The sequence below is a fragment of the Macadamia integrifolia genome, chromosome 13, assembly GCF_013358625.1.
Source record: "Macadamia integrifolia cultivar HAES 741 chromosome 13, SCU_Mint_v3, whole genome shotgun sequence".
Taxonomy (NCBI): domain Eukaryota; kingdom Viridiplantae; phylum Streptophyta; class Magnoliopsida; order Proteales; family Proteaceae; genus Macadamia; species Macadamia integrifolia.
This window is the reverse complement of record NC_056569.1, coordinates 2,587,306-2,614,908: the sequence shown is the minus strand read 5'-3', so window position 1 is coordinate 2,614,908 and position 27,603 is coordinate 2,587,306. Positions and strand designations below refer to the sequence as shown.

At 37.4% G+C, this 27,603-nt stretch overlaps 3 protein-coding genes across 10 annotated transcripts in view; 2 read left to right on the top strand and 1 right to left on the bottom strand.

Moving 5' to 3' along the window:
- On the bottom strand, positions 1 to 23,367 carry LOC122059639. 2 transcript variants are annotated; one of them, XM_042622557.1, is made up of 3 exons: positions 23,357 to 23,367; positions 21,405 to 21,420; positions 1 to 2,433 (listed from the first exon to the last, which is right to left on the bottom strand). In XM_042622557.1, the coding sequence occupies exon 3, from the start codon at positions 2,413 to 2,415 to the stop codon at positions 133 to 135; it is 2,283 nt and encodes a 760-aa protein (XP_042478491.1). In that variant the 5' UTR covers positions 2,416 to 2,433; positions 21,405 to 21,420; positions 23,357 to 23,367; the 3' UTR covers positions 1 to 132. The 2 variants fall into 2 exon arrangements, with proteins under 2 accessions (XP_042478491.1, XP_042478490.1); XM_042622556.1 differs by lacking the exon at positions 23,357 to 23,367 and having other exon boundaries at positions 1 to 2,424.
- On the top strand, positions 6,204 to 11,371 carry LOC122059642 (transcription factor PIF4-like). Of its 4 annotated transcripts, none has more exons than XM_042622565.1 (9): positions 6,204 to 6,321; positions 7,376 to 7,471; positions 7,597 to 8,506; positions 8,598 to 8,696; positions 8,778 to 8,843; positions 9,399 to 9,464; positions 9,833 to 10,135; positions 10,242 to 10,369; positions 10,956 to 11,371. In XM_042622565.1, the coding sequence occupies exons 2-9, from the start codon at positions 7,398 to 7,400 to the stop codon at positions 10,972 to 10,974; spliced, it is 1,665 nt and encodes a 554-aa protein (XP_042478499.1). In that variant the 5' UTR covers positions 6,204 to 6,321; positions 7,376 to 7,397; the 3' UTR covers positions 10,975 to 11,371. The 4 variants fall into 4 exon arrangements, with proteins under 4 accessions (XP_042478499.1, XP_042478497.1, XP_042478496.1 ...); XM_042622563.1 differs by lacking the exon at positions 6,204 to 6,321 and adding an exon at positions 6,333 to 6,463; XM_042622562.1 differs by lacking the exon at positions 6,204 to 6,321 and adding an exon at positions 6,377 to 6,567.
- The window catches only part of LOC122059640 (nucleolar complex protein 2 homolog), a 14,426-nt gene continuing 2,939 nt past the window's right edge, over positions 16,117 to 27,603 (top strand). Inside the window, exons 1-6 of one of the 4 annotated variants that reach the window (XM_042622560.1) lie at positions 16,117 to 16,602; positions 22,065 to 22,237; positions 22,324 to 22,460; positions 25,666 to 25,734; positions 25,830 to 26,387; positions 26,911 to 27,213. In XM_042622560.1, the coding sequence (XP_042478494.1) occupies positions 22,219 to 22,237; positions 22,324 to 22,460; positions 25,666 to 25,734; positions 25,830 to 26,387; positions 26,911 to 27,213 (1,086 nt within the window). In that variant the 5' untranslated portion in view covers positions 16,117 to 16,602; positions 22,065 to 22,218. Of the gene's footprint in view, positions 16,603 to 17,142; positions 17,274 to 20,994; positions 21,261 to 22,064; positions 22,238 to 22,323; positions 22,461 to 25,665; positions 25,735 to 25,829; positions 26,388 to 26,910; positions 27,214 to 27,603 lie in introns of those variants that run through there. The other 3 variants (XM_042622561.1, XM_042622559.1, XM_042622558.1) reach the window with 3 other exon arrangements.

Genomic DNA, 27,603 nt, shown 5'->3' with positions numbered 1-27,603 from the left:
TGAAAGCAAAAATTGTTCATAAGTTAGCAGTGAAATAAAATTTTTAATCACAATATTGATCCACATGATACCACAAACTAGATATTGAACACTTAGAAGAACTGAAATCGTCATTCATACAATCTCATCAGATCATATTTCTCTAATTGTATCATCATCTTCTTCTTCTACAACAGCAAGGGAAGCATCACTATTTCCAACCTTTCCTTCGACGACATTTGAAATCCTAGCCTCAACTTCTGAAACACAGGCAGCAGGAGCAACTACAGGAGAGTTAGAATGGACAACATTTGCTTGAGTTTTAGGGTCAAATTTTGCTGGCCATGACCATTCGACTTTGTCACCTAATAACTCAAGTTTACAAAGGAACTTCAAGGCTGTTTTCACTCTTCCTTCGCCTATTTCAATTGGATCATCTCCGTCGATCTCCTTCAGTATGGCCAGTGGGAGACCGGGCAGGGTAAAACAAAGCATTTCTACAAAACCCTTTGCTAGGAAATCAAACACATCCATATCTGGTTCACACTCCAATTCTTGTACTATGAATTGACAAATGATCGAAAATTCAATTGCAATGAAAGTCTTGTGCTTCATAGCAAATGGTGTACCAGAACTTATATCAATGCGTAAATCTGTAACATCCCCATAAAAATTTTCTGCAGCATCAAAAGCTTCCCGAAGAACCCCAAGGGCATCATGTTGCTCCAAATCGGAATCCTTGGATTTCTTCTTGAATGCACGCGATATGATCTCGGCTTGGAACCAATGGTTGGGATTCTCCCATTGTGCCCACACATCTTTTGCTACCATCCATTTAATTTGATCATACTCACTGGGGGTATGGGTGGTCTTCTGGTCAACATAATAAATGATTTCAAATGACTCCTTTAAGCTCTGCATTAGAGATTCCTTATGGGAAGAAGATGGTAACAATTCTGCAAGCATTGCAGAAAGGACCAACACAGATACGCACGAAACTTTGTACTCATAGTCAGAAGCTATTGATCTCTTCAAATAACCTTTCCCTGTAGCTTCTAATTTTCTTATGAAGGAGAAGGCACATTCTGATTTTGAAGCAAAAGCAGGACAATTGGGTATCAATTGGATGAGATGAGTTGGGCAGTCCCTCTTATATGTATTTCTCCATCTCATCATGTCTCTCATGGCCATTTTACTCATCCAAGTGTTATAAGGGTTGAACTCCACACATACAAATACAAAGCGCTCTATTTCAGAATGAGAAGTAGACATTTCTTTCAACATTTCTTTTATATCTCGGCTTTCCTCGTCGAAGATATGCTCATATGTTTCGCCCAAAAACAATATCTTGACAATGGCAATTGGTGACCAAAGGAAGCCGCTGCATATAAACAACATGATTTGGGTTCGTATAAGCACATCCAAGATAAAGTTCTTGGAAACTAGAAAGACATTAGAGAGCTTTCTGTGGAAGAACCTAAAAGAGAAGGCCTTCAACTTCAGAAATTCAAGTTCTAGCTCTGGCCGAAGATAAACAACTGAACCGTCAGTGTGGATGACAAAAGAAAGCCATCTAAAGATGATGGAAAAATTCCCCACTGCAATGGTTAAAAATTGGGCTACAATCAAGATGGGAATTGACCATTTGTAGTCAGAAACACCACTACCACAATATAACCTCACAGTTTTTAGGGCAAACGATCTGAGCATGGCTTCTAAGACAACTGCTGAAGATAGGGCACATACTAAGCCAAAAGTGTGATTATGAGCAATTTCACATAACAATGTCTGAGGGTTGCCTGTATAGTTGATTATGTGGAGCTTCACTAACAGTTTTCTCAATCCTTGCACACCCTTTTCATGCTTTAAATCTTTAATCAAATCATTGTATATAGGTTTCCAGGGCTCTTTTTGGGCTCTAAACGCTATAGCAGATGACCACATCAACACAAGCAATACTAAGATGCAGACCATGATGATGATGTGTTCTGTTGTGAAGGCAAAGATCACACCTGTGCCCATTTGTATACACACATTAGCAACCACAGTAATCACCATCACGCTCAATGCTGCCAAGTTTCCGTAGCGCTCGGATGTGCCCATAGTCCCCAGTGAGGGTAAATAAAACCCAAGTGAGGTGCAAAGCAATGCAGTGCCAGTGAGCTTGGAGAGCTGATCCTCAGCTCTAGGCATAGGTGTGGTAAGATCAACTGGGATTTTCGTGGCTATTGCTACCATTGTCATGGTGAATGCATTCATAGGGAACAATTTACAGGGCAAAAAGGGTTTCTTCCGAATGAATCCATACACCAAATCAAAAGTCATGCAAAAGAAGCATACCAGTGTTGCAGCTACGATGTAGAGCCCAATCAAAGGAACAGGCGAACCATACGATGAAGTAACCAGTTGTTCACCCACACACCCTCCTTTGGCCATCTTGCTTCTACTTCTTCAGCTGCCACTGCTTCTTTCTTTTAATAAATTGATTCTCAGGAAATAGCTTTTGAAATAAATGAAAGTTTCAATGGGCCATGATTCCTTTCTTGGTAAGGGGGAATGGGCCTACAGATGGACTGAAAGCAATGCGAGAATCACACTTTTTTTTTGCCCTGCAAGGGGGGCTTCTGCATGATCAATCGGCAATAATACTCATACCAAAATTCGAACCCACAATCAGCCTACTCGAGCGGTAATGAATTGAGGACATTTTCACCACTGGCCTACCAACCCCATTGGTGCAAGAATCACACTTCGGAGAGAGATTCTATACTTGCCAAAAAAGAAAAGAATGGTGAGCCAGACATGGGTTTAGAATCTTTTTGTTTTAAGTAGAAAAATATGTTGGTTTGAATTGGACCAAAATGAAAGCAAGCCCATTTAGAATTGGTCTAGTACCTGATTTTGATGCCTCTTTATCCATTTATCTGGTCCTTGTTTGTGGGGTAATCAAGAGCCCAGTATTCTACACAAATCACTAAATTAGGATCAACTTCTCAGAAAATGAGTTTCCTTAGGCTTTGTTTGGTTGCAAGGGGAATGCAAATTTTTTATGTAAAGTGAAATTTTTTTCCCAGAAAAAATAAATTTAGATGTTTGATTGCGAGGGAAATATATTTTACATGTGAAAAAAATTTCACTTAACCACTAAAATTTCCCTTTTTATTTCCCCACCAAAATAGGAAGGAAAAAAAACCCTATTCTCACGATCTCTCTCCCACTCTCGCAACTCTCACCCTGCTCATGACTCTCAACAATCTCTCTCTTTCATGTGACTCAATTGGGTTTGTTTTGACCACAAGACTTTGGGTTTGAGTTACATGGTAAATTAATTTCATTTCATTTCTATTGCAATCAAACGACTCAAAAGGGAAAAAAAAAAATCCCTTCACTTCACTTCCTTTCTCATTTCCCTTGCAACCAAACGCATCCTTAGTCCCATGGTGCTTAGAAGAGTACGAAGTCCTGAAAACGCAACTGCCTCAGTTAAATCTCCCCTTTTACCTCACCTCAAAGCAGGCAACCCGTTCTTTTCTGCTTTTGGTAAGGCCCAAATGAAAGACCCAAGCCTACGTCCATGGGCTAATCCAACAAAATCTGACAAATGAAGACTGCTTTTCTCAAGATGGGAATGGGATAACCCTTTTCTGTCATTGGGTGTGTACTAGTTATAATCAAAGAATATGGGAAGGATTAAGGATTATTTAGTAGATCCATTAGCCAATCAACACATGACACATCACATCCTATCTCTTGGAACCCTTTCGTCTTGTCAAGAAGAATCCATCTTAAAGGCAACCCCCACGCATCTTGAAAAACCAAACACCGTACGGACTACTGAACTTTTTACCAAAAAAAAAAAGTACTATTGAACTCAATTGCACCTTTTTCCCCAAAAATAAAAAGAATTTGACCAAAGGAAATAAGGATTATTTTGAAATTGAATGCTTAAATTCCTTTAAAAAAAAATTTAATAAAAGCCCATTATCCACTTGCATAAAACTTAATCATCATGTTACAATGCAGTGGATTGTGCAAATTTATAGTGACATGGCCTACAACTACAAGAGGAGGTGACCACCTACTCTTCTCAGTGTGGCTCACTTGACCCATTTCTTGAAAAATATAATCTTTAAAATCATGGGTAAAACTTTTATGAATGTAGTAGCAAATCATTCCAACAAAAATATTGTTTATTTTTGTTTTTTTTTATTTATTTGGGTATCATTTTAATCAAGTTTTCCTTCATTCACAATAAAAAAGAATTTTTTCATCGATGGTTGTCAGTGCAAAGGGAGGGTTATTTCCGATCCCTTATTGTAATGGAGAGTATTAAGACCCTAGGATGGTAAGTGAATCCTTCCCCTCCACGGATGGCAAAAAATTTCCCTCTTTTTTTTTTTTATTTGATCACCAAAATCATGAAGCATTAAGACTTCCCCCTCTTATCAAACAAGGTTCTTAAATTACCTCTCTATTCCTATCCTATCAGCATCATTATTCCCCTTTTTTTTGCACCATCAATGTAAGAAGCCACTCTAACCCTAAGGGATAGTCAAGTTGGCAAGAGACCTTCGCCTCAGGAAGAGTGTGGTTCTGAGTTCGACTCATTTTACCTCCTTGGAACCACTCACACGGGGTGTTTAATACTTTTTACTATTTTCGGTGAAAATTGAATGATTCTCATTCAACCTTAGTATGATCCGATTTATGCGATTATGGGGTTAATATGGACCCACAATATTAATCAGGCCAGAGGTCTGAAATCAATTTCTTTGAAAAAACACCCCCACATTGACAATGTGCCATGTGGATCCCACACTGGACAAAATTGTTTCCTGTATTATGATTGACATACAGTAAAAGATCACCTCACCCCCAAAAATACATAGCGTGGGAAACATTTGCCACTTTTTAATCCAATTTGGGGGGCTTCCTTGGTCCACTAATGGTTAATGCACTCATGTGGGACCAAAGAAGCTTACAAAACTAGTTGGACCAGAAGGTTTCTTCTGATAGAACATGTGGTTGCCATTGTCTCCCATGTTATATGACCTGTAGGTCAATCACCATTTGATGTTAATCCAAAACATTTAATAAGCATGAAAGCGAACTGTATGGTTGAGGTTTTAAGCTATTTGTGGCAAATTGAACATGTTTATATCACATTAGGCAACTTGCTAAATTGCTTCCCTTTTTAGGGTTGAACAACTTGCCAAATTGCTTCTTCGGTTGAAAATTTTGTTCTCACTCTTCACTAATCTTATAATAATAATAATAATAATATATTTAAAAGATTATTCACTCAATCCTAGATAAGATAATAAGATGATGCATTGTCTTTAACAATATTTTTAAAGTTTGAAGTGGCTTTTCAAAATTCTCTACTTTTGACCTTATGATACCAATCTTCCATTCATCATTATTTTGCTTTAGAATAGTTACAACCTTCTCAATAGGAAGGGATGCTTTGATCATTTTGTTCATTGGATGATGGAATAATATTAGTGCATATGTCAAATGTAATGATTTTATTTAGATTATATATAATTCACCATGCATGTAAGGATCTTTTCCTTTATTTATTTGATTATTTTTATTTTATTTTTTTGTGTAAAATTCACAATAGGACCAGAGAGGGCCCATTTGATCCACATTTATTACTAACTATTAAATTACATTATTATTAAATCAATAAGAGTGAAAGATAGAAAGGTCGAACTGTCGATCTTTCTCAGACTTATGTTAGACCAAACTATCTAGCTACATGCCAAGCTCATTCCCCTCTAGATTATTTCTTAAATACTCAAGTTAAAAAATAATAATAATAAATCAATGGAAATCCATATTGTACGGTCTATTTTACTGAAATACTTTTTTTTTTTTTTTAGGGGTCCTCTATCAGCCCAACCTCAAGATCACTCTTTGATTTTTCAACTCTATAGAAAGCCGCGGTATCCCAAAGGTTATATTATTTACACTGTGCAGTTCAAGGGTGTACAAATTTTTTTTTTTTCTTTTTTTAGGTGCAGAGGGTGTACAACTGCACATTATGGTGTTTTTATTTGTACGTGTGGGCAATAGATGCCCATCTGTCCTGATCAGATGAGTCAGTGCAGACCATATGGTCAACCCATTGGACGTATTGCATCATTTCAAGGGCAGAAACAAATTTTGACCTACTGATCTTACCGTCACATTTGGTGACTCTTTGAAGGGTCACAGTTTGACACCTACAGTAAGGAAAGAATTGTCTGTTTTGTTATGAAAATTCCCCACCATCGCTCTCTCTGTATGACGTTTTCCATTCTAACTATAGTTAGAGTGCTCTCAGTGAAGCTCAAGGTTCATACACTCGACTACACACTTGGGAGTTCATATATATATATATATATATAGAGAGAGAGAGAGAGAGAGAGAGAGAGAGAGAATAGTTGAGAAATCTCTGGATGAATTTTCTCTGCATACATGAGGAGCTCTGAATCTGGTGGACTTGATTTCGTTCATTTATTTCCTTTATTAGTTTATTAGTTTTTGGGTTTTCATCAATTTTAGTTTTTGCTGAAAAACTTCGAGTGATTTGACTAGTTGGTAAGTGTCAAAAAGAACGCTTGCTTGCTTATATGCAAATGGGTTTCTCTTCCTTTTTAATTTGCTTGTTTCTATTTGGAATTTTTTCCCTTTTGGAACGACTATGGTTTCTGCTTTATCTTGATTCCTCTGGTGGATTATTTTTTGGGTTTCTTCTCTTACTGCAAAAATTTCTTGCTTTTTTAAATTTTTTTTGGAAGTTCTAGTTAGATTACCCAGTGAATTCTGCAATTTATGCAGTATTTTTATTGCATTTTCTGTGAGTTGTGCAGCCATTATATTTCTAAGTTGCAAGATTTCTTGTCTATTTTTCTTCTGTTTATCTTTATTTCTCATGCTCTCTTTTTCCCAGTTAGCTTTACTTGAATTTATTTTTTTATACCCAATGGGTTACTGTGAAATTATTTTTATATATATTTATACTTGCATATGTTTATTTTTATAATTTTTGCCTTTTTGGGTTGATTTTTTGTGGCTGTGTCTTGGAGAATCTAAAACTGAGGCAGTCTATTTAAGTGGTTCCGATTAGTTGGGTTTCTGTCCATTGCTTTTTCCCCCAACTGCAACTTTCAAATTCCTTATTGGGAATTTTGAAAAGGGCAGTTTTGATTCTTCTGTAGAGTTATATTTTATTGCTTTTGATCTTCATTCTTCTATTATAGTGTAGGTTTTGGTACTCAGATCTTTTACTGTTCTTAGTTTTAAAGTTTGGTACAATGCTTTTTGGTCATGATTACGCTTCTGTAGTGTGAGAGGCCTCGCTTAATTTGAGCTGATTTCTCTTTTATTCATCTTTTCTTGTTTCCAGAGTAACTACTGTCTGCCTGCCTATGAATCAGTGTGTCTCCAATTGTAACATGGAGGGTGATCTCCTCCCTTTGGGACACCAGAAGAAATCCATGGCGTGAGTCTCTCTCTCTTGTTTCAGCTTTTTTCATTTATTTCTGTTAAATGTTCTGATAGAAGAATAGGAAAAAATGAAAGCTGCCAGATTCAGTAGTACTTATTCATGCTTGAATTGATCAACAGGCCTGACCATGAGCTTGTAGAGCTCTTGTGGAGAAATGGGCAAGTAGTGTTACAAAGCAGAACAAATAGAAAACCATGCCTCATTGCTAATGAGTCCAAACAAGTTCAAAAAACTGATCAATCGATGCTCAAGGGTATTGGGTCTTTTGGAAATTCGAGTAATTTGACCCAAGAAGATGAGACAGCATCATGGATCCAGTACCCACTTGAAGATTCTCTGGAAAAGGAGTTCTCTGATTTCTTATATGAGTTTCCAGCTACCAATCCCCACGAGGTTTATAAGCCATTCAAGCAATTTGAAGCTGATAAATATGTTAAATTTGGTGTGGCAGAGGAGAACAATGCGGTGGTCACTAATAGTGCACTAAGATCACAACCACCCATTTTCAAACAATCAATTGACCATAGTTTATCTGAAAATCCAATGCCGCCTCCAAGGTTGCAAGTTCCTCCTTCAACCCAGCAAGACCCTAACTTGGATGAGATTGGAAGAGTTGTAAACTTTCCCCATTTTTCAAAGCCAATCATGACCGGCTTAGGATCGGCAAAAGGATTAATTGGAGAGCAAGGACGGGAGAAAGTGACAAGGGGTGAGGTTGGAGACTCCTCAGCCATGACTATTGGTTCAAGCCACTGCAGCAGCAACAACATTGCAACTGAGGCTAATTTGAGTCGAGTTTCCAGTAACGGGGTTGGCACAACTGACATATTACCTGGACCAGTCAAAGGGGATGCTAGGAAAGTGCTTGCTAAGTGTGAGAGAGCACAAACTGGTTCCCTTGAGCCAACTGTTACTTCATCTTCTGGTGGATCTGGGAGCAGTTTTGGAAGAGCAGGCAAACAGTCCACTAGCCCCCACAGTAACAAGAGAAAGGGCAGAGATACTGATGAATCTGAGTGCCTAAGTGAGGTAAAATCTCATTCCAATTATATAACCCTTGTTTATATGCATCTCAGCATAGATGAATTGCTGAGCTAATGGTATCATTTGTATGATGCAGGAGGCAGAATTTGAATCAGCAGAGGCAAATAAGCCAGTTCAAAGAACTGGGTCCTCTCGCAGGAGCCGTGCTGCTGAGGTCCATAATCTATCAGAGAGAGTAAGTTCAAATGAATAATCTGTAAGTTTCTTTTGGATGACTTATGAATGGCAATCTTGTGGCATCTCTTTTATTATGCAGAGGAGGAGGGACAGAATCAATGAGAAGATGAAGGCGCTCCAAGAGCTTATACCACACTGTAACAAGGTCTACTTTTCCTCTCTCTTTCTTTTTTATCATTCTCACAATAGCAAGGGTTATACTTTCTTGCAAGAATCTAAAGCTCAATTAACGTGGTGTTTTCTGTTTCATCACACTGTCTTTGAGTTGAAACCCGTCAAACCTTCAAGGGGTTTTACAAATTTTTTGCATTGGCTCCAAAACTGATGCAACTACCCTTCCTCTGGGCATGGAACAATCAGTGCAAGACAGAAGCAATAAGTTGGCATTCAGTCCCAATTACCATAGCTAGAATATTTTGTATTTTATCAGAGTTGGCAAGTTTAGGGAATCCTTAGTGTTGAACATGAAGATTTGGCTCAAGGCTCAAGTCATCCCACAGGCACATCCATGGCAATGGGAATAAATGGAAAAAATTCTGCGATTTTAAAGTTGCTGATGTGATTTCAAAGCTGTGAAAGAGAATTAAAAGTGGATTATACATTTTGTAACAACTTCTGAGTAGTTGACCCTATTATGCTCCCTTTTATCATAAGTTCCTTATTTGATTACTTTGACACTGAATTAATACTCATTCTACAGTCGGACAAAGCATCCATGCTAGATGAGGCGATCGAGTATTTGAAGTCACTTCAGTTGCAACTTCAGGTTAGAAACTCGGGGCCTCATAACAACATCCAAAATTCACTTTCATTTCCTCCTCTCAGAAAGTTCAAAAGATTGGTGTCTATATAATGTATGAATGGAGTGACAAGACACTAAACATTCAGAGCATGGTTTTAGTATACGGTATCGATCACTGCCGATACTGATACCAATATGGATCATCTGCATCAGTCCATATCCAAAAAACCACTTTTTACCTAAAATTTTCTCATTTTAGCTGATTCAATGATACCATATTGTTATCGGTAGTGGTAACTGCTGATACCTAAATCCCTGATCCAGAGCTATTCTTATTGCTAAATTGTACTTTGTTTAATTACCTTTATTTTTCTCATGTGTGTTTCTACTAGATAATGTGGATGGGGAGCGGAATGGCTCCAATGATGTTCCCTGGTGTCCAACACTATATGTCACGAATGGGTATAGGAATGGGCCCACCTTCCTTGCTCTCTATGCATAGTCCAATGCAATTGCCAAGGGTACCTATGGTTGATCAAGCAATATCTGCATCTCCCACACCAAATCAGTCTGTGATGTGCCAACCCCCAGTCTTGAATCCAATTAATTTCCAAAACCAGCTTCAAAATTCCAATTTCCCTGAACAGTATGCATGCTACATGGGCTTCCACCAGCACATGCAAACTCTGCCTCAGGTTTCTACACTCATATTGTTTTCCCTTCGAGAATTTTGTTTTGGTTTCTTGAGAGGTTATTGTATTTAAGGTACTTACCTGGTTATCTCCTTGATTGGTCTCACAGGCAATGAATATGTTTGGATATGGCTCTCAAGTGGTGCCCCCAGGTCATAAAATGGTTCCTCCCATCACTAGTGGTGGACCCTGCAATGGAGGAATTCCAATCAACAATACTCAAAAGCAGCATGCTGGGTAAGACTTTCCTTTTCTTATATACAATATTAAAAGTTGTGGTACAAATATTCCTAAGGGAATTTTTAGTCAGCGGATTTAGATATGTAATGGATAAGGCATCAGTTTGGATGAAATCATACCTATCTTTAAGTTAAAGTCAGATACTTTTGTAAATGGATGGTTATCCTTGAAAGACTTGTATTCTTAAGCAGTTATCAAGGAGCAAGAATATTTGTTTGTGGCAGTTTAATGGAATTCCACTTGTTCACCTTCCGACCCTATACCTTGAGGAGAACTGAAATGTTTGTGCTCAATACCTTTCTCTTGAACGGGAGGTGTGGGTCTTATGGTAGGGAATAGGTCATATGACTTGCAGCACTGTATTGGCCTCATCATTCCCTTACAATTCACATCGCTAGTAAACTCTTCGACGTAGGAGTGAAAACCGAAGTGGCCCTTGGAGGAAAGTAATAAACCACTGCCTATAATATATAGTTTTATAGTCTTTTAAAAAACTATCTTATTATTTTGTTTCATTCTAAGAGATGCTCAAATACAAACCTCTCTAAGGTGTTCTATAATGTATCTTCTGTGATGTTAACAGGTTAACCTCCGACAATTAATGTTTCGTCGTGATGCTAATGGTCCCCGCAGTGACAGAACACACCCGCCATGAGAACTTGAAGCCATCAAGGCTTCCTCTTTGTCCTTCTGCATCCAGGGACCAATTGGAGCATTTAAACTGTTTGTCCATGGTGGAGACAATTACTCAACTTGCATGATTAAGACTGCAAGAAGTGTGGTGAAGGGCTTCATACGTAAGTCTTTGGAATATTTCAATCAAGCGTTCAAGCTTTGAAGTTGAGTTGTAAATTGATCTGTGTTTCAATTATCCTAACAGACGCTCTGAAGTTTTGGAAAAAGTTTCATGTTATTCTTTGTCTGAGTCTCTCAATATGGGGAAATGTACAAAATTTGTAGCTTTTAATAATATATGAGCACCTGGTCCTTTCTCTCAAACCTCTGTTTTTAGTGAATTTGATTTTCTAATTCCATGGAGTGGTCTGAAAGTAATAAACTCCCATGCAGAAGCAGTTTCTTTGCAAATGTTTGGAACTGATCATTTAGCAGATCACAATTTCTGGTGTGGTTGTGTAGGATGGCTTTCAGCCATGAGTCTGACTCATCCAATGTTGGCTACTGCCTTTGATGTACCTTCTATTCCAAGTTTGGTAATAACTTGATCTTTGAAACAGAGATACACCCTCAACTTAAAGTACCCCCCAAAAATAAAAAACCCATCTCCAGAAGGAACTTACAGAGGATATATTCTTATCCTTTAAGTGAATATACATCTGAACACTTAACCTTAGTCTCATTTGCATCTCTGCGACTGCAAAGTGATAAACATTATACAAAAATCTTTTGTCTTCTATCAAACTTGGATTATTTTGCTAGTTGGCAGTGGTCCCTTTATAAAATTAAATTTAAAGCTAGCCAGCTACCTGTTGATCTGTGAATACAATATCATCTCTAAAGCCATGCTACTTGGACATGGAACCTCAAACCATGGTGGGGACTCATTAATATTCTGATATTTTGATTTTAGTTCACCCTACTTGTCCATAAGCAAAGGCATAAACATGGACAAAATTAATTTATTATTTTCATTAAAAAAAAAAACCTGTCCTTTACCCGTTCATTGTTTGTCATTTTCCAGCTCTGCATAGTAGGCTTATTTTTGTGGCTTTCATCTAGATTCAAAATATCTCAGTTCTGTTTTCTATATATTTTTCTATAATTTTTTATTTTATTTTATTCTCTCTCTCTCTGCTAAAATATCTTAAACATTATCATTGAGACATTTTATTCCCTGAACAACCAAAAAGATCTTACTATATTCACAGCCTGATCTTGATGATGATCTTGAAGAGGCAATGATATCTGGTGTCATCTTTTCAGCTAACCAAGAGAAAACAAGACCCAAAGAATTTAAAATTCATCAAGTTGTACTCATGAAGGAATCAATTTTTCCCCAGCCCTCTTCCAGACTGCTAAGAAAAGTTTTAAGGATATATCTGTCATCACCCATCCAAAGATTCCATGCTCATCTTCCCTGATGATGGTAAGAAAATGACACCCAAATGAGGATGTTCTCTCTGATATTTTATTACTATATATTATTTTATTTGCATTGGTACTCAAGTTCTGGATAGAATACATGTTTGGTCTCTGAATCTAAATTATTGGTTCTGAGCAGGTTGTGACAAGTAAGTCAAACAGAGCCAGAATTTGGTTTGATGAGAGAGAGAGAGAGAGAGAGAGAGAGGGAATATGTCAAGAAGGGTCCACAATAAGATCCAACCACAGCAACAGATATCATACTTAATAAGAACCATTCATATATGGTGGTGCAGAGAGGTCCCTCTTTCTTGCTTTTTTCTTGATGTTGAAAGCTACGCTCATGTGGGGTCCTACCTCAAAAATATGGCTCAAGTTCATGGTCAGATTTTTCTAAGGTTTCCTCTATCCACAAGCGTGTTCAGATCCTTCTGTTATTTATCATATTCATTTCTTTGCCTCTGTAATAAACAATTGGGCTCTGTTGACATTTTTAAGATTAATAATTTACTTTTAATGATTGGTGTTCTTTCCTCTCCCTAATACTGGGAAGGATCAACAAACACTAATATCAATTAACCAATAAAAATGCGGCGATTCAACAACTTATCCTTTACTCGCCAATTTGTAATCAAATAAAGATTGGATTATCTTAACATTCTGTCCTTAAAAGCACTTTTAATGAGGGTCAAGCTGAAAAGAACAGATTCTTTTCCACCCTTACATTAGTAGATAAAAACATTATACCAAAGTGTTACAAGCCGGTTTCAGCCGATTAACTGGAAGTGGAATATTGAACTGTTCATAATGTAATAGCCCAATCCGATATGAAATAATCTGGAAAAAAAAAAAACTCTTGATTGAAGAAGCTATATTATAAATCCCCCTCCCTAAAAAAAAATATTATGTTTGTCTCGAAATCTTGACCCATTCAAAAAAATAATCCGTTCCTACATCTTTTGACAATGACCCAAATAAGATTTATTCCGAGATCTGTGATGGTAACTGTGGGATTGGGCCCAACACTGATCTTTCATGATACGACTCAATGGAGAGACCTGACTTTGGAGGAAGTACTATCATGTTGTTGAGTAAGTATTATAAGATTTGAGGGTTTTTGTAGTAGAATTTCTCGATGAGTTTTCTTGACTACAGAGCTCATCATGGTTTAACATGAACACCCAACTGAAAACAACAAAACCAGGAAACAATAATTGTTTGTGTGGCTGTTGCTAAGCCAAATAGGAAATCATGTGGTGGCAACTTGTGTCTTTAATAAAGGAAAATGTGTTGTACTCACGATCGATTATTTGACGATAGGGTTGTTGGTGTATGATGTTTTGTATTTCATCACAGTTTAATTTAGAGAGTACTGGTGTAATGCCTCAACAGGCAGAAATGCAAACAATACTGAGAGGTGTGAGGGACAAGCATTGTAACTCTATTCTCCATTTATAGTGAAGCAATATCTCATCTCACCGAGGACGTAGGTAACCTTGTCGAACCTCGTAAATCTATGTGCATTGTTTGTTTAGTTTTTTCATTATCTTTTGCATCATTTTAGGGTTGCATTTCTACAATAATAACCCATTAAAGAGGCATTAAGTGAAGTCATCCAAGGAATGCGACAAGCACAAGTGAAGGGACAACGTCTTGACGTAATCTGGACAAATTTTGTTGAGCTTTATTGCTTATTTTTTGATCCAACGCCCACTTCATGGTCTTGGAGCGTCATCTTTAATCACTTGGATATTTATGATACTCTCCTTCTTTTTTGGCTCAAACCCAACAATAAAGTGATTGTTCTTTTAGCCTACCTTACTTATCAGGTAATGCTTAGAAATCTTACTCTATCTAATTGTAATCTGGATAATGTCCTTCACTCTTTTCTTTAATGCATTTTTTTTCTCTTTTTTCTATAAAAAAATAGAAAAAAATAATAATATATTAAATAAAAGGAAAAAAAACTTAATCTACTATCATGGATCTGTTTAACTAGACAAGGAACTAAAACAATTTTGCAATAAGCTAATCCAATGGGAAATGATCATCAGTATTTGGATTTCAGATTGGTACTTGAGCTGGGTTTACCTCTCAGCTAAACCCACCAAGAAAATTACTCCTGGGTTTGATTGGTATTTTCATGTTTATTGTTTAGGGATTTTAATGTATTATCCCATTAAGTTAGGATAAGATTGAGTTTGAGTTGAATCTTGATTTGGTCTTGATTTCCCCGGACGAGGATATATAGCTGGGAAAACTTGAGCTGTGACCCTCTGATATCCATGTATTTATGTAGTTTCACATAAAAAAACGTATTTATTAGTATGAGTTCTTGACATGTTTTACGCCCTCACCACCCCAAAAAAAAAAAAATCTTGTGTTAATATATAGGGTCTTCAATTCTCAAATCTGAATCAATCAACAAATGAGGTGATGGTTAGCCATAAACTTGTGAAAATCTTAAGCCTGTCATAAGTAAGGAAATTCTGAGAAAAAAAAAAAAAACGAATATTTGAAATATGGGAAAAGGTTATTTGAGCCGAAAAACACACACACACATCTCTCTCTCTCTCTCTCTCTCTCTCTCTCTCTCTCTCTCTCTCTCATATTAAATTTAAATGACCTTGTTGCATTATCATGTACAAAAGTATTTCGTTATGTCTATCTGGTGCACTCTGCTATATTGCTTGCTTAGAGAATCTAAGGATGTGAATTTGAAATCGAATCTAGCAGTTTGTATTGAAATCGCAAAATCGTTTTAGTAAATGGTTTGGTTCGGGTTTCAAGTTTAAGATCGATTAGCTAAAGGGTGGTTTGGTTTTAACCGTTTAACCCGTCGGTTTCAAACGAATTGACACCGTGAAAATCAAACCATTTACAACCTCAAAATCTACTCGTTTAACCCTGTTTAACAATTTATAGAATAAGGGGTTAACTGATGTGTATAACTTTAAGTTATATTCATTAGCAGCTTTGTTTGTATTTCACTTTCTCCATTTGATATTTTCTTTTGCTTTAGTTGTTTGGTTGTTTTAACAAAACAATATAGGTTTAATTTAGGGAAGAATTAAGGACCATAGAGGTTGTCCAACATTCTATTAAATAATTTATTCCTATTATGTAGTTACATAGTTAAATGCTTGCTTGTTCAATGCCTAGTTTAATTTAATACAAAATTGAAGCGTTGATCAATAAAAACAAATTTCAGTAAGCATATGAATACATTAGTAAACCAATTGCTAACCGTTTAGAAACTTTATAGATTAAATCACAATCAAAACTATTTAGAACCGTAAAACCATTTAATAAATAGTTCAATTTTGATTTCAGCTAAATAAATATGAATCGAACTGAACCGTACCATGTATATCAAAACCAAACCGATTAACACAAAACCCTTTTCCTTGAACTATTATTGGTCAAGTTGGGCAAGCCAAACCCAAAATTGAGATTGGGTTTGGGCTCGAGTTAAATCCAGCCCAACACTTTAGGTACCCAATTGGATATATCCATGAAACAAGAAGTCTAAGGTCGTGTTTGGTTGCATGATTCCATAGTATGTATTTCTGTGGAATCGTGATTCTTTCATTGATTTCGGTGTTTGGTTTTACTTAGTGATGATCTTGTGCGGAGACATGATTCCACAATTTGTGTCAAAGGGTGAGTGCAGCGACGATCTCGCGCGGTGAGGTGCGGCGAGGCTGGTGGTCATGACATGTGGCATTGGATGATCGAACGGCAAAGAAATCAGAGACCCATTTCACGCGTGGCCGCTTCCCTACCCCATGCAGTTCTGCAAACTCTCAATTCCCCTGATCCTCTCTCTTCAACTAAGTCACGGCTTCATTTCCATCTCCATTCTAGGGTTTTAAATTTTATTCCTCAGAGACCGGTGATCTTCCTTTGATCTCGACCAGCGACGACGGACGAGCGACCAGTTTCGTGCGACCTCGACGGAGCAGCGACCATCTCCATTCTAGGGTTTTTTTTTTCTTCCTCAGAGAGACCAGCGACCTTGACGGACCAGCGACCAAAACTTCCTGCATGGTGTAAGGAAAAAAAGAAAGAAAGAAAGAAAGAAAGAAAGAAAATAGCTTAAAAATCATTCTGACCATGTTGTTGCTCTGGTAATTCATATAGCTTAGCTTCATGGGTATCTTCTAATTTATCTTTATTTCCATTTTTCAAGCTCTCCGTCATGAATTCCATTGTTGGAGTTTCAAGCGAGAGATGGACCTCTCTGGTGCTGTGTTATTATATATTTAGATACAATTTTTGAATTTATCTGTAGAATTGCTTAAGCTTTATGGATTAGAATTGTAAAAGGAGGAAGAACTTCATCAGATTAAAAATTTCTGATGTTCTTTTTTTCTTAGTCTGAAATCTAAAACCCTAGAGATAAAAACACTTGTGAAGGATGAAGAATGAAGAATGAAGAATGAAGAATGGGAAACATTGGATCGGGTACGGAGGAAAAACACTCCTCTGCAGGTGAAATGGGTCGATGGAACGGGCCCTTCACCTCGACCGTTCGATCCGTATCCACCACGTGTCTCCATCTCTAGCCTCGCTGCACCTCATCGCACCATTTCCTCACTGCAGAGGATGTTTTTCCGAATCGTTCATGAGTTAAGTAATATAGGTTAATTCAAGATTGAACCTAGTGACCCATGTAAATAAATAACCTAGATTCCATCTAGAATCCAAACTATCCGGCCTCGGTTGAAAGTCACGACTCCATCGTCTGAAGCTACACGAAGCAGACAACCATCGTCTCTGTTGTTGTTCGAACCTGCAGGTGTGCTTTCTCTCTCTCTCTCTCTCGCATGCTCGTTGTCTCTGTATTTCCTAGGGTTACCGTGAGCCTTCGTAAGTGTTAAAACCTAGGCTAATCTAGGGTTTCAAATAGTTCTAAGGTTTGTTGGCAGTGAGACTCGGTAAATATAGTTCTAAGAACAGATAGATGAAGGAATGTGCCTGGGTTTTTGGATGCTTTTTTCACTTCTCTTTCTTTTTCCATTTTTAAATTTATTCTATTTTCTTTTTCTTTTTTGGTAGTAGATTTTTCTGCAAAATGGTCGATGGCATGGGGTTGGCGTTTTCACTTGACAAGGCTTGATGGGCCTTTTTTTTTTTCAGTTGATTTGCAAATGGAGTTTTTAGTTCTTCCCTGGTGAACCGTGGATTGCTGAACTTTGTTTAATATTGAGGGGATATTAGCTCATTGGATAACACTTCATCTTATTCTTCTTGTTCAAGAATAATTAGAACAATGTAGATGAAATAATTAGAGCTTTGTTATAGTATGTTTGCTTAACAAGAACGTTGTCCTCAAAATGATCTCCAAACTGATCTCCAAACTCAATTGGAATTAGAAACTCCACCAATTTGAATACTAAGGGCCCGTTTGATAACGTTTCTTCCGTTTCTGTTTCAAGAAACGACAGAAACATAAATTTTCGTTTCTAGAAACAGAAACGGAATTGAAGGTGTTTGATAAGTCATGTTTTTAGAAGTCGATAGTAACCAATGAAAGAATGGCCACAAGTCGTTTCTAGAAACGGCGAAACAAGTTGAACTTGTTTCGGCTAGGTCGTTTCTTGAACCATAAATAAGTAAACATTTCTATTTCTATTTCTGAAAATAAGTGAAACGGAACAGTTTTATCAAACGCTTTTTACTCCGTTTTTGCTGTTTCTAGAAACAGAAACGCGTTTCTTGAAACGTTATCAAAGGGGCCCTAAGAATGTGACAGTTACCTAATTGTTTTTTATTTCTATAGCACCAGTTGAAGTGAGATCTCAGCCCAACTGCTTCATGATCTTTTTAACACTCCCTTTCTCTACATTATCCTCCTCAACTTATTTGAGAATTTGTAGGGAAAGAGAAGGAATTATTTATGTAGGTGTAATGGAACAAAGTATTGATTTTAGAACGATATATGTCCTAGTAGCAGTTCATACTGAATTTGTGGGGTTCAGCAAGGGAAACCTCAAATTGTGTATTTTATATGGGTAAAAGTTTATTAAGTTGCATTTGATCTGATATCACAGTGCGACACTTCAATCTATTTGACATTAGCTTAGTCATGGCTTGCATTTTATAAAACATACAGCTTACATTGTCTACCTTCTATAAAGCATAATAGTAAAACCAGAATATTCAGAAAAAAAAAAAAAAGAATTTCCTGGCCAATTCATGGCAGACCATACTACAGAGCAATCTGATTAGAGCAATCAATTAAAACCTTGAAGTTAACTAGTTAACGTTGATTATCACTCGAACATCTCTGGAGTTCTGCGTTGGTAGCCTAAGTTCGTCGTTTGCCTTTCACCGGAGAAGATAGAGATGCTAGGGGGTGGGTTGAAGTGGGAAGTCTACATTATATATCAGGGTTTTGTGGTTGGAAGAGTGAAATTTTAACAATATTGCAGGGTAAATTGGGTATTATTGAAATATCAATCTAACTTAACTGTGTGAGTATTTTAGTAAAAACTAACATACTACAGGGGAGAAGTAATCCAAGAAGTACTGGAGATTTTTCCCAAATGATAGTGGTCCCACTTGCCAATAAGCGGGCCATGGGGGTTGCAAGAGGGTGTAGGGAGGTGAAAGCCCTGTCCGAATTTTTTTTGCAAAAATCGTTTATTAGGGGTAATTTTGAAGAGAAAAATGCCCCAAAACTATCGTTTGTTCACAATTCTTGTTTCATAAAAGGCATTCTACTCCTTCAAAGAGATGTATCAAGCTTATGGAGATGTATTGGTACCGTATTGGTCGATACGGTTCAATATGTACCAATACAACCGCTAAGATCTTCTGCAGCTTTTCACCCTTGGAATGCTCTCTCATGCACTATTCCTATGGGGGATTTCGTGCTTCCAAAACCATGAAGGTGTTAAAGTATCATGAATGTGTTAAAGTGGCGGCTGCAGGGACCTTTAGCTTCTATTTATAATAAAATCCCTAAAACCCTAATTCATTCCCACAATGGATTGGGGTAGGAGTTTCCTAATCATAGTGGGTCTATTATTACTTTGGCCCAATGGATCAATCGGTGTCAGTTAAGCCTAAATAAAAATCCTAACAATCTACCACTTGGACTATACTGATACTGATGTCTTTTCATTGACACTTGGTCAAATAATCCCAAGGCTGAACACCACTCAAACAAACTTTGATTCAATCAATAATCTCTACTATTGAACAATAGTAATACAAACTCAACCCCTACCCCCCACCTCCCACCTCCCACCTCCCACCTCCCACCTCCCACAAATAAACAAGTTCTATCTCAGATGATGAGTTGCTAATTTTTACGTAATTCAGACCAATAAGAAAGAAGATATTTTACATTACAACTCATCTCCTTGATTCAAGAATCAGAATAGTCAAACATATTGTTGTTTCCCTTCTTCCAAATAGAGATTACATATGTACACAAGTTAGTGTATAAGCATGTAGGGCAGTGATTACATCACCAACGGGTGAAACTAGCTCTCCCGATCAAATCACAACACGATCTAAGGCTATGTTTGAAAAAGTTATAAGATACATAATAAGGCACAAATTATAATTATCTAATGATGTCTTTTCTACGATAAACCCTAAACCCTAAATCCTAACCCCTAAACCCTCGAAGATGATATACTCAATTCAACTCAACTTTATTCCAACTAAAACATATAATAAACCAATTCTCACAAGACATATAATTATAGATAAATAATATGTTATGAGTTATGACAATTTAAGACAAGGATCTCGCTAGTCGCTTCACCTAGGGGTGTCAACGGTCCGGGTCGGTGCGGTTTCGGTCCGGTTCCACCGGTTTCGGTGTGAGTTTGGAAGTGACCGAAACCGACCCAATAAGGATTTATCGGTTTCGGTCCGGTGTCGGTTTCGGTGCGGTTTGGGTTCGGGTTGGTACCGGTTTGGATTTATTAGGTTCATTTCGGTTTGGATCGGTTTTTTAAACCGGTATGGAGCCATTAGGAAACAACCAAATGATGAATTGTTGAACTTCGATTTCTTAAATCGATTTGTAACCGGGTTGGTTTTGATTTTTGGTCTAGTTTGAATTCGATTTTCCATACAAATGTATACAAAACTATTCAAATTTTAATTTTTTTAATGAATTTTGGAGTGTTTCGGTTTCTTACCGGTTTGGTTTCGGTTTCGGTCCGGGTTTTGAGCCGGTTTCGGTTTGGTTTCGGGTTCATCCGGTTTTCGATGCGGTTCGGTTTGGTTTTGGGGTTACAATACTTGAAACCGAACCGAACCAATAAGGCTTCGGTTCGGTTCGGTCCGGATTGTTATCGGTTCGGTCCGGCCAGTTTTACCGGTTCGGTTTAGGAATTGACACCCCTAGCTTCACCCAACCCCATCCCCACGTTTTTCACAAATGTAATTTCTGAAAACACAGGGGAGGGGTTTGTAATAACTGCAAAGTACGGGCAAGGGGAAGTAAATTGCTCTATAGGAAATAATGTTACCTTATAGTTATTAAAAAAATAAAAATAAAAAATAATAAGAAAACGAAAAAAACCCCCCGATACCAAGCTTCTTCAGTTCTCTATATTTCGAACCCTAGCCGCCTTCCCCCTTCTTTTACATCTCCGTTCCTAATTGCAGAGGCAGTCGGCGAGAGTGCTGTTTCCGTTCCCAAAGAATATTGAGCATTGACTGCCCCCTTCTTCTTCATCTCCGTTCCCAGTTGATAGCAGCGACAGTCAGCAGTCGGCAGTTGGCGAGTCTCTTCTCGGTAGTACCTTCCTTTTCTCCAGTGAGTCTTTGTTCCTTAATTTATGTTCAGTGGTTCTACCATTATTGAAGTAGCTACACAAACCATAAACCTCTCCCATTACAGCCACATGAAGAATTGTAGAGCCAATATCAATATTTCGTCTCAATCCGGGTGTTCGTCAGCTCTTCTTCTTCTTCTTCTTTTTTTTTTTTTTTGGGATTAATCGCTGCTAGTTTTCATGGCTATGAACCTTAACATTGCCATCTGTCCACAAGCTTCTGCCCAGTATAGTGTCTCTCCCATGGAATTGCTGTGATGGCGGACAAGGCTCTCCTTCTTCTGCGCCATTAACTTGCAATACCCGTGGCACCAACCCTGGGCCCTGAATGCGTCGTGGAGGGCTGCTTTGCCATTGAAGTTTTTCTTTAGTTTGTAAGAAAGAACAACAAAAAAACGAACATTCAATGGAAAATACTCAGCTGGTGCTGCAATATTAAAGCTATTTGGCTGCTGCTTCTTTTTCTTCTTTCTTCTTTTTTGATAAAATTTTGGTTGCTTCTTTTGAATAGCATATATTTGTAATTCCAATTGTGAGGCTTTCTTTTTGTTATATTATTTTGTTTACTGGGTGGCGTACAAATTTGTTGCCTCGTGAATATATGTCAGTATTTTTGCTCCCAGAGCAACCATATCAAACACGAAACATATCATTGTCATTTTCTCTTTATTGTACCGGATTTTTTAAAAGTATTTGCTGTTTAGTCTGTCTGTTTAATTGCCGTATGTATTTGTACCTGTTTTATTGCTGTTCCCGGACTTACTAACTATGGTGTGTATTGACAGCTTGGGTCTCTAAACAAACAGCGAGAAAGAATATAGAGGAAAGTGAGCGTGAGGGTTTCACGCCAAAAGCCTAAAGTCTAAAGGGCCATAGACCCTAAAGCCTTTTAGGCATCACTTCCATCTCTAATCACTATCTCTCCAAGTATTCTTCAACATGAGTGCTCAAGATTCAGGTTTCTCTTCTGTAAAAACCCCTCTCCATTCTTCAGCTTTGAATTTGGGTTTTTTTCTTAGTGTACGATTGTTGTGGTGGTCACAGCTAGTTATGACGAAGATGAAGTGATGGAGGAAGAGGAGGAGAAGGAAGAGGAGATGGAGGAGGCGAAAGCTCCCATCTCAAAATCTCGTAAAAAAGCAGGGGAGCATATGGAGCAATTACAAAGGCTTCAAGAAAAGGTGGAATCCGCCTCTTCTTCTGCATTAATCTTAGCTTTCTCTTTAAATGATACATATTTTTAAGGCGGTAAGGCAATGGAGGCATTTGAGGGTCTTTCAGAGCGCCTTAGCGATAAGGCGGGCATAAAGTGTTGCCTTATCGATTAAAGCATTTATGTGTAATTTTTTATAGAACCAATCTATTTGGTTCAAATTCTAGTTGAATCCTATTACTCATATGTTAAATAAATATTAAATGTTCATATTCATACCAATGTAAGATATTCATCAAGAAAACAAATCAATAAAGTGAATAAACTAAGTTCATATTCATCAATCATCAATCATCAATCATCATAACATATTAACATATAATATAAATACATAATTATGAAACAAAATTATAAATATAAAGAAAATAAGACATAAAAAATACAAGTATTTATTATACTTACCTCTATGATGTCAAAATGAGTGTCTAAATCCTAAGGTCATCCACTATATTTCTACTCCCGTCAAAGAAGAATGAAGCTCACAACTGTCGGAGCAAAATGGTGGCCTGGATCAGTTGTTCTTCCTTGTTCCTTGATTCCTTCTCAAAGCCTTTTCTTAAAACCCTTGACAAAATCCAAACCCTGTTTGTGAATCGTGTTTTTGTTTTGTTTGTTTTGGTTATTTTTGATGGAGTAAAGCTGATCCCATACATCTCAAGTGTTAACAAAACCATACACCTACCAATAAAAAATCTATATTTGGAATCTTCATCAAGTAATTTTAAAATGTGTTAAAAAAAAAAAACCCATAAGGCGCCACTTCACATAAGGCAGAGCACTGCCTTACCATCTCTAGACCGCATCAGCGCCAAGGCGCTGCTAAGGCGTCGCCTTACCAGCGCCTTAAAAACTATGAAATGATACCTTCTTCTTCATTAACTCTGTTTAATTTCAGTTCATCTTAGATTTCTCATTAAATGGGACACCTATATTTCAATTTTTTCCTCATAAACGTCTATTATCGGGAGTGGTAGACGGTATTATTTATGTATTGATAATGGTCTGTTGGAAGACAATCTAATATCAAAAGAGCTAGAATTGAATCTGTGGTAACGGGAGCATATAAAATAGTGCTGGGTTTTAATCCCTTTTGGTGTCAGTTTTTAAGATTTATGTTTCAAGTTCTTTTCCCCTTCCAAAGGTAATGTTTGTAATGATTGGTCAATTTGAATTTGTGAGGTAGTTATTGTGATGGTGAATCCGGAAGTGTTTGAATTTCCTTAAAGTTTCAAGATGTTTTGATATTTGAAATTTAAATTAAGAGTAAATCTGAGGCTGGCATCAAATCTTTCCTTACTATTAAAAATGCATGAAATCGTTGTAGGAAAGTTGGGAACTGATTTGCATTGATTTATCAAAAGTAATTTCCTGTGAGCTTATGATGTTTCTGATTGCTTCTCTCGCTAGGAAGCTCAGGCCTCTGTGCTACTCTCTTTTGGTTTTAACTATCCCTCATGACTGCTTATCTTGCATTGCAATCACCATCAATTGGGAAGATCTCACAACACACTTTATCATTCTTTTTCCCTGTGTCCATTATTAATAAGGGTTTTTGTTTTTCAATCAAAGTTAAATGTGGAAAATGCATTGGGTCTTCTACAACCTGAATCCAGAACCAATTCTCGTATCCCGCTCTCTTGGCCCTCTCAGACATCCTTCTTCCTAGTGGCTAGTACACAACTGAAATATTTTGAATGGGAGGATTTGATTTTTCTCATCCATTTTGCAATATCCAAGTGTGATTTCTGAGAGGCTTTATGTTGTGCAGAAAAGGTATCTGTGGTTTTTTTTTTTGCAATAAGTTTAAGGGAGCAGTTTTCCTGGATGGCAGATCCATTTTGGACCCCATTGAGGGCAGCCAAGTGTAGATCAGATGGTGCTGAAATTTTTTGAACAGATAGACCCTAAGGTCTCCTGTTCACATGTCAAGTTTCAGCCCAAACACAGTTGTCAAGTGGAAAAGTAACATTGAAATCCAATAGGGCATACCCAGTACATGAGGCACCCGCTGCTGCAGGGTCTGGGGAGGTGCATGTGTACGCAGCCTTACCCCCCACATTTTGTGGAGAGTCTGTTTCCTTGTTTGAACCTGTGACCACCAAGTTGCAATAGAGCAATGTTACCGGTGCGCTAAGCCCCATCCTCATTGAAATCCAATGGTAAAATGAAAATAATGGATGGCTGAAAATACAAGGGAATATGCCAATATATTGGGGGTTATGGCTGAAAGTACAAGGGAAATATGCCAATACATTGAAGGCTTGGTGATTTAATTTGAGTATGAAATTTTATACATGGCTTATCCAGGTCGTTTTGTGGACATCCATTGATTAGATATGTCACATCACTCTTCCACATGGCATAACTAGGTATGCCTCAAGAGAGAAGAGGGAATTGATTGGCTGTGCAGTAGGGCACATGACTTGTCTTTAATTAACTTAGCCAGTTATCCCTCTTCATATTTGTGCATGGTACATCAATCATGTAGCTGGACAACATTATATTCTTTGGCTGATGATTGGAGTTAAGTTCACCTTGACGATGACAGTATATATTGGAATAAAATGTGAAAACGCCACCTACAACAATATATGAAATTGAAATTTCATTGGGTTGCTTCAAGAATTATCTTTCATTACCGAATTTTTTTTTTCCATTTTCTGATAAGCAATAACAGAAATTTATTAATTGTTGAAGGAATGATAAAATATCCCAAACACGATAGAAAAGCGCCCAAAATAACACAAGCATGAAAGATTCTCCTGTTTGTCAATTGCAATGAATTTCAAAAACTCTTCAACCTACAGTCTAGCCATTTGGTCTCGCACTTCATTTGTTCATCTTGGCTTCCACTTAGCAAGTAGTCCAACTGTAAAACCAAATACCTGACATGCCTAAATACATGATTAAATTTAAAACACGGAACCGAAGAGCTAGAATTCATCCATGCCAAAACTGTTGCTGAATCTCCTTTCACCTCAATTTCGTGAATCCCACCTCCCTTACAGCATGCTCTGGTTCCATCCGCAGAGAGAAGTTCACCTCTAACTTAACTAAAACATTTTTAGCTTTGTATAACAATTCCATGTCCTACTTTCCATTATGTGTGCATATATGCTTGTTGTTGGTGCCAGTCTTGTTGTTGAGTCCTTTCAAATTTTTTTTTTCCGCAGGACCCGGAATTCTATGAATTCTTGAAAGTGCATGATAAGGAGCTTCTAGAATTCGAGGATGACATTGATGTGAGTGCCCTCTGCAATATTGCATATTTTACTTGTAATTCCTTATACTGTAATATTTTCAAAAAAGATGATGTTGATTATCTGTTTGTGTGTAGCAAGATACTGAAACTGATGTGGATGAACTGCAAGAAAATGCTGAAACTGACATGCATGACAAAGAGCATCAGGCTGGTGTTGGAAGGATTGTACAGGAACCAACAAAGAATGTAATTACAATGGCAACCGTTGATTCCTGGTGTAGCGCAATCAAAGAAAACAGCAAGCTAAGCGCTGTCCGTTCACTTATGCGAGCTTTTAGGACTGCTTGTCATCATGGTGATGATGGGGGAGACGAGCCTTCATCAAAATTTAGCATCCTGTCTAGTAGTGTCTTCAATAAAATCATGCTGTTTGTTCTAAATGAGATGGATGCAATTCTTCGCCGATTGTTGAAATTTCCTGCTTCTGGTGGAAAGAAAGAATCCATAATAAATTTGAAGAGCACCAGACAATGGAAAAATCATGGCAATTTAGTGAAGTCATATCTTGGAAACGCCCTCCATGTGTTGAATCAAATGACAGACACAGAAATGATCTCATTCACTTTAAGGCGTCTTAGATACTCATCTGTATTTTTGGCTGCCTTCCCAAGCTTCTTGAGGAAGTACATTAAGGTATGGGGATCTGCATGGTGCTTGTTTACCTTCCAACTGAATGGTATTTGCTCTATAGATTTGGTCAGTGGCAATGTCTTGGACAAGAGGATGAAATGCATGATAGTTGGATAACTTAAGGCAGATAACGATTAGTATATTTATGCATAATGCTTTGTTTAATCTTTGAGAATAATGAAGGAATACTACCCTATAATTGTGCTTATTGTACTACGTGGTCTGTGCTGCACATTCGTATCACATGCAGTGAGAGCTCCAGACCAACCAATTAATGGTTTTTTGATTACTCACCCGACTAGCTTAAGTGATTGGATATTTAAAATAATCCAATCAGGATAGAACCAACTGAACAGTGCACTTTTATGTCTGTAATCTCTTTGGTATTTTATTGTGAATACCAAATTGGAATCTGAAAATTTCGGCTCCTGTGTTTTATGATTCTCTCTCGTTAATTTGTTGAATGATTTATTTTCTCTTTTCGTGAGTAATTATTTTCTGAATGACTTGTTCTTACTTTCTTCAGGTCACTCTTCACTTTTGGGGTACTGGGGGTGGTGCCCTTCCAGTTGTCTCTTTTCTGTTTATAAGAGATTTGTGCATTCGGCTAGGAGCAGATTGTCTGGATGAGTTCTTTAAAGGAGTATACAAGGGCTATGTTTTGAACTGCCAGTCTGTAAATGCAATGAAGTTGCAACATCTTCAATTTCTTGCAAACTGCGTCACTGAATTATGTGGAGTGGACCTACCAACTGCATACCAACATGCCTTTGTATTCATTCGACAGTTGGCTATGATTTTGCGGGAAGCACTTAATATGAAAACCAAGGTATGATTTTGCAATTAATTGAAGAGACAAGAATTTGATCTTCATAAGATTAGGTGCTTAATATGGAAAACAATGTTTCTCCTTCTGTTAGTGGGTGACTCTCCAAAGTGGTCTGTTTACTTCGTTTCTTACCATGTTCATACCCAAGGCTGTTTTCATTTTTTCCTATTTTGTTTTTTTTTTCATTACTGTTATGGATTCTTTCAATCATGAGCAGCTAACATTTCTTGTTTCCCTTTGTTATCACGAAATAAAATTTTTCCCCATTTATAGCAGGTGTACGTTTTCTCTGTATCGTGTTATATTGCCTGAAATTTTAAGAAAATCAAAGCTTTTATCTCGTTCCCATTTCCTGAAAAGTTCTTCTTAGGGTAGCATATCACATCTAAC

Bases quoted from the DNA above. Each gene is read 5' to 3' on its own strand.
- LOC122059639 (XM_042622557.1), bottom strand. From the start codon at position 2,415: ATGGCCAAAGGAGGGTGTGTGGGTGAACAACTGGTTACTTCATCGTAT.
- LOC122059642 (XM_042622565.1), top strand. From the start codon at position 7,398: ATGAATCAGTGTGTCTCCAATTGTAACATGGAGGGTGATCTCCTCCCT. The intron at 8,844-9,398 runs GTCTACTTTTCC...CTCATTCTACAG, and splicing joins TTATACCACACTGTAACAAG to TCGGACAAAGCATCCATGCT. The intron at 10,136-10,241 runs GTTTCTACACTC...TTGGTCTCACAG, and splicing joins ACATGCAAACTCTGCCTCAG to GCAATGAATATGTTTGGATA.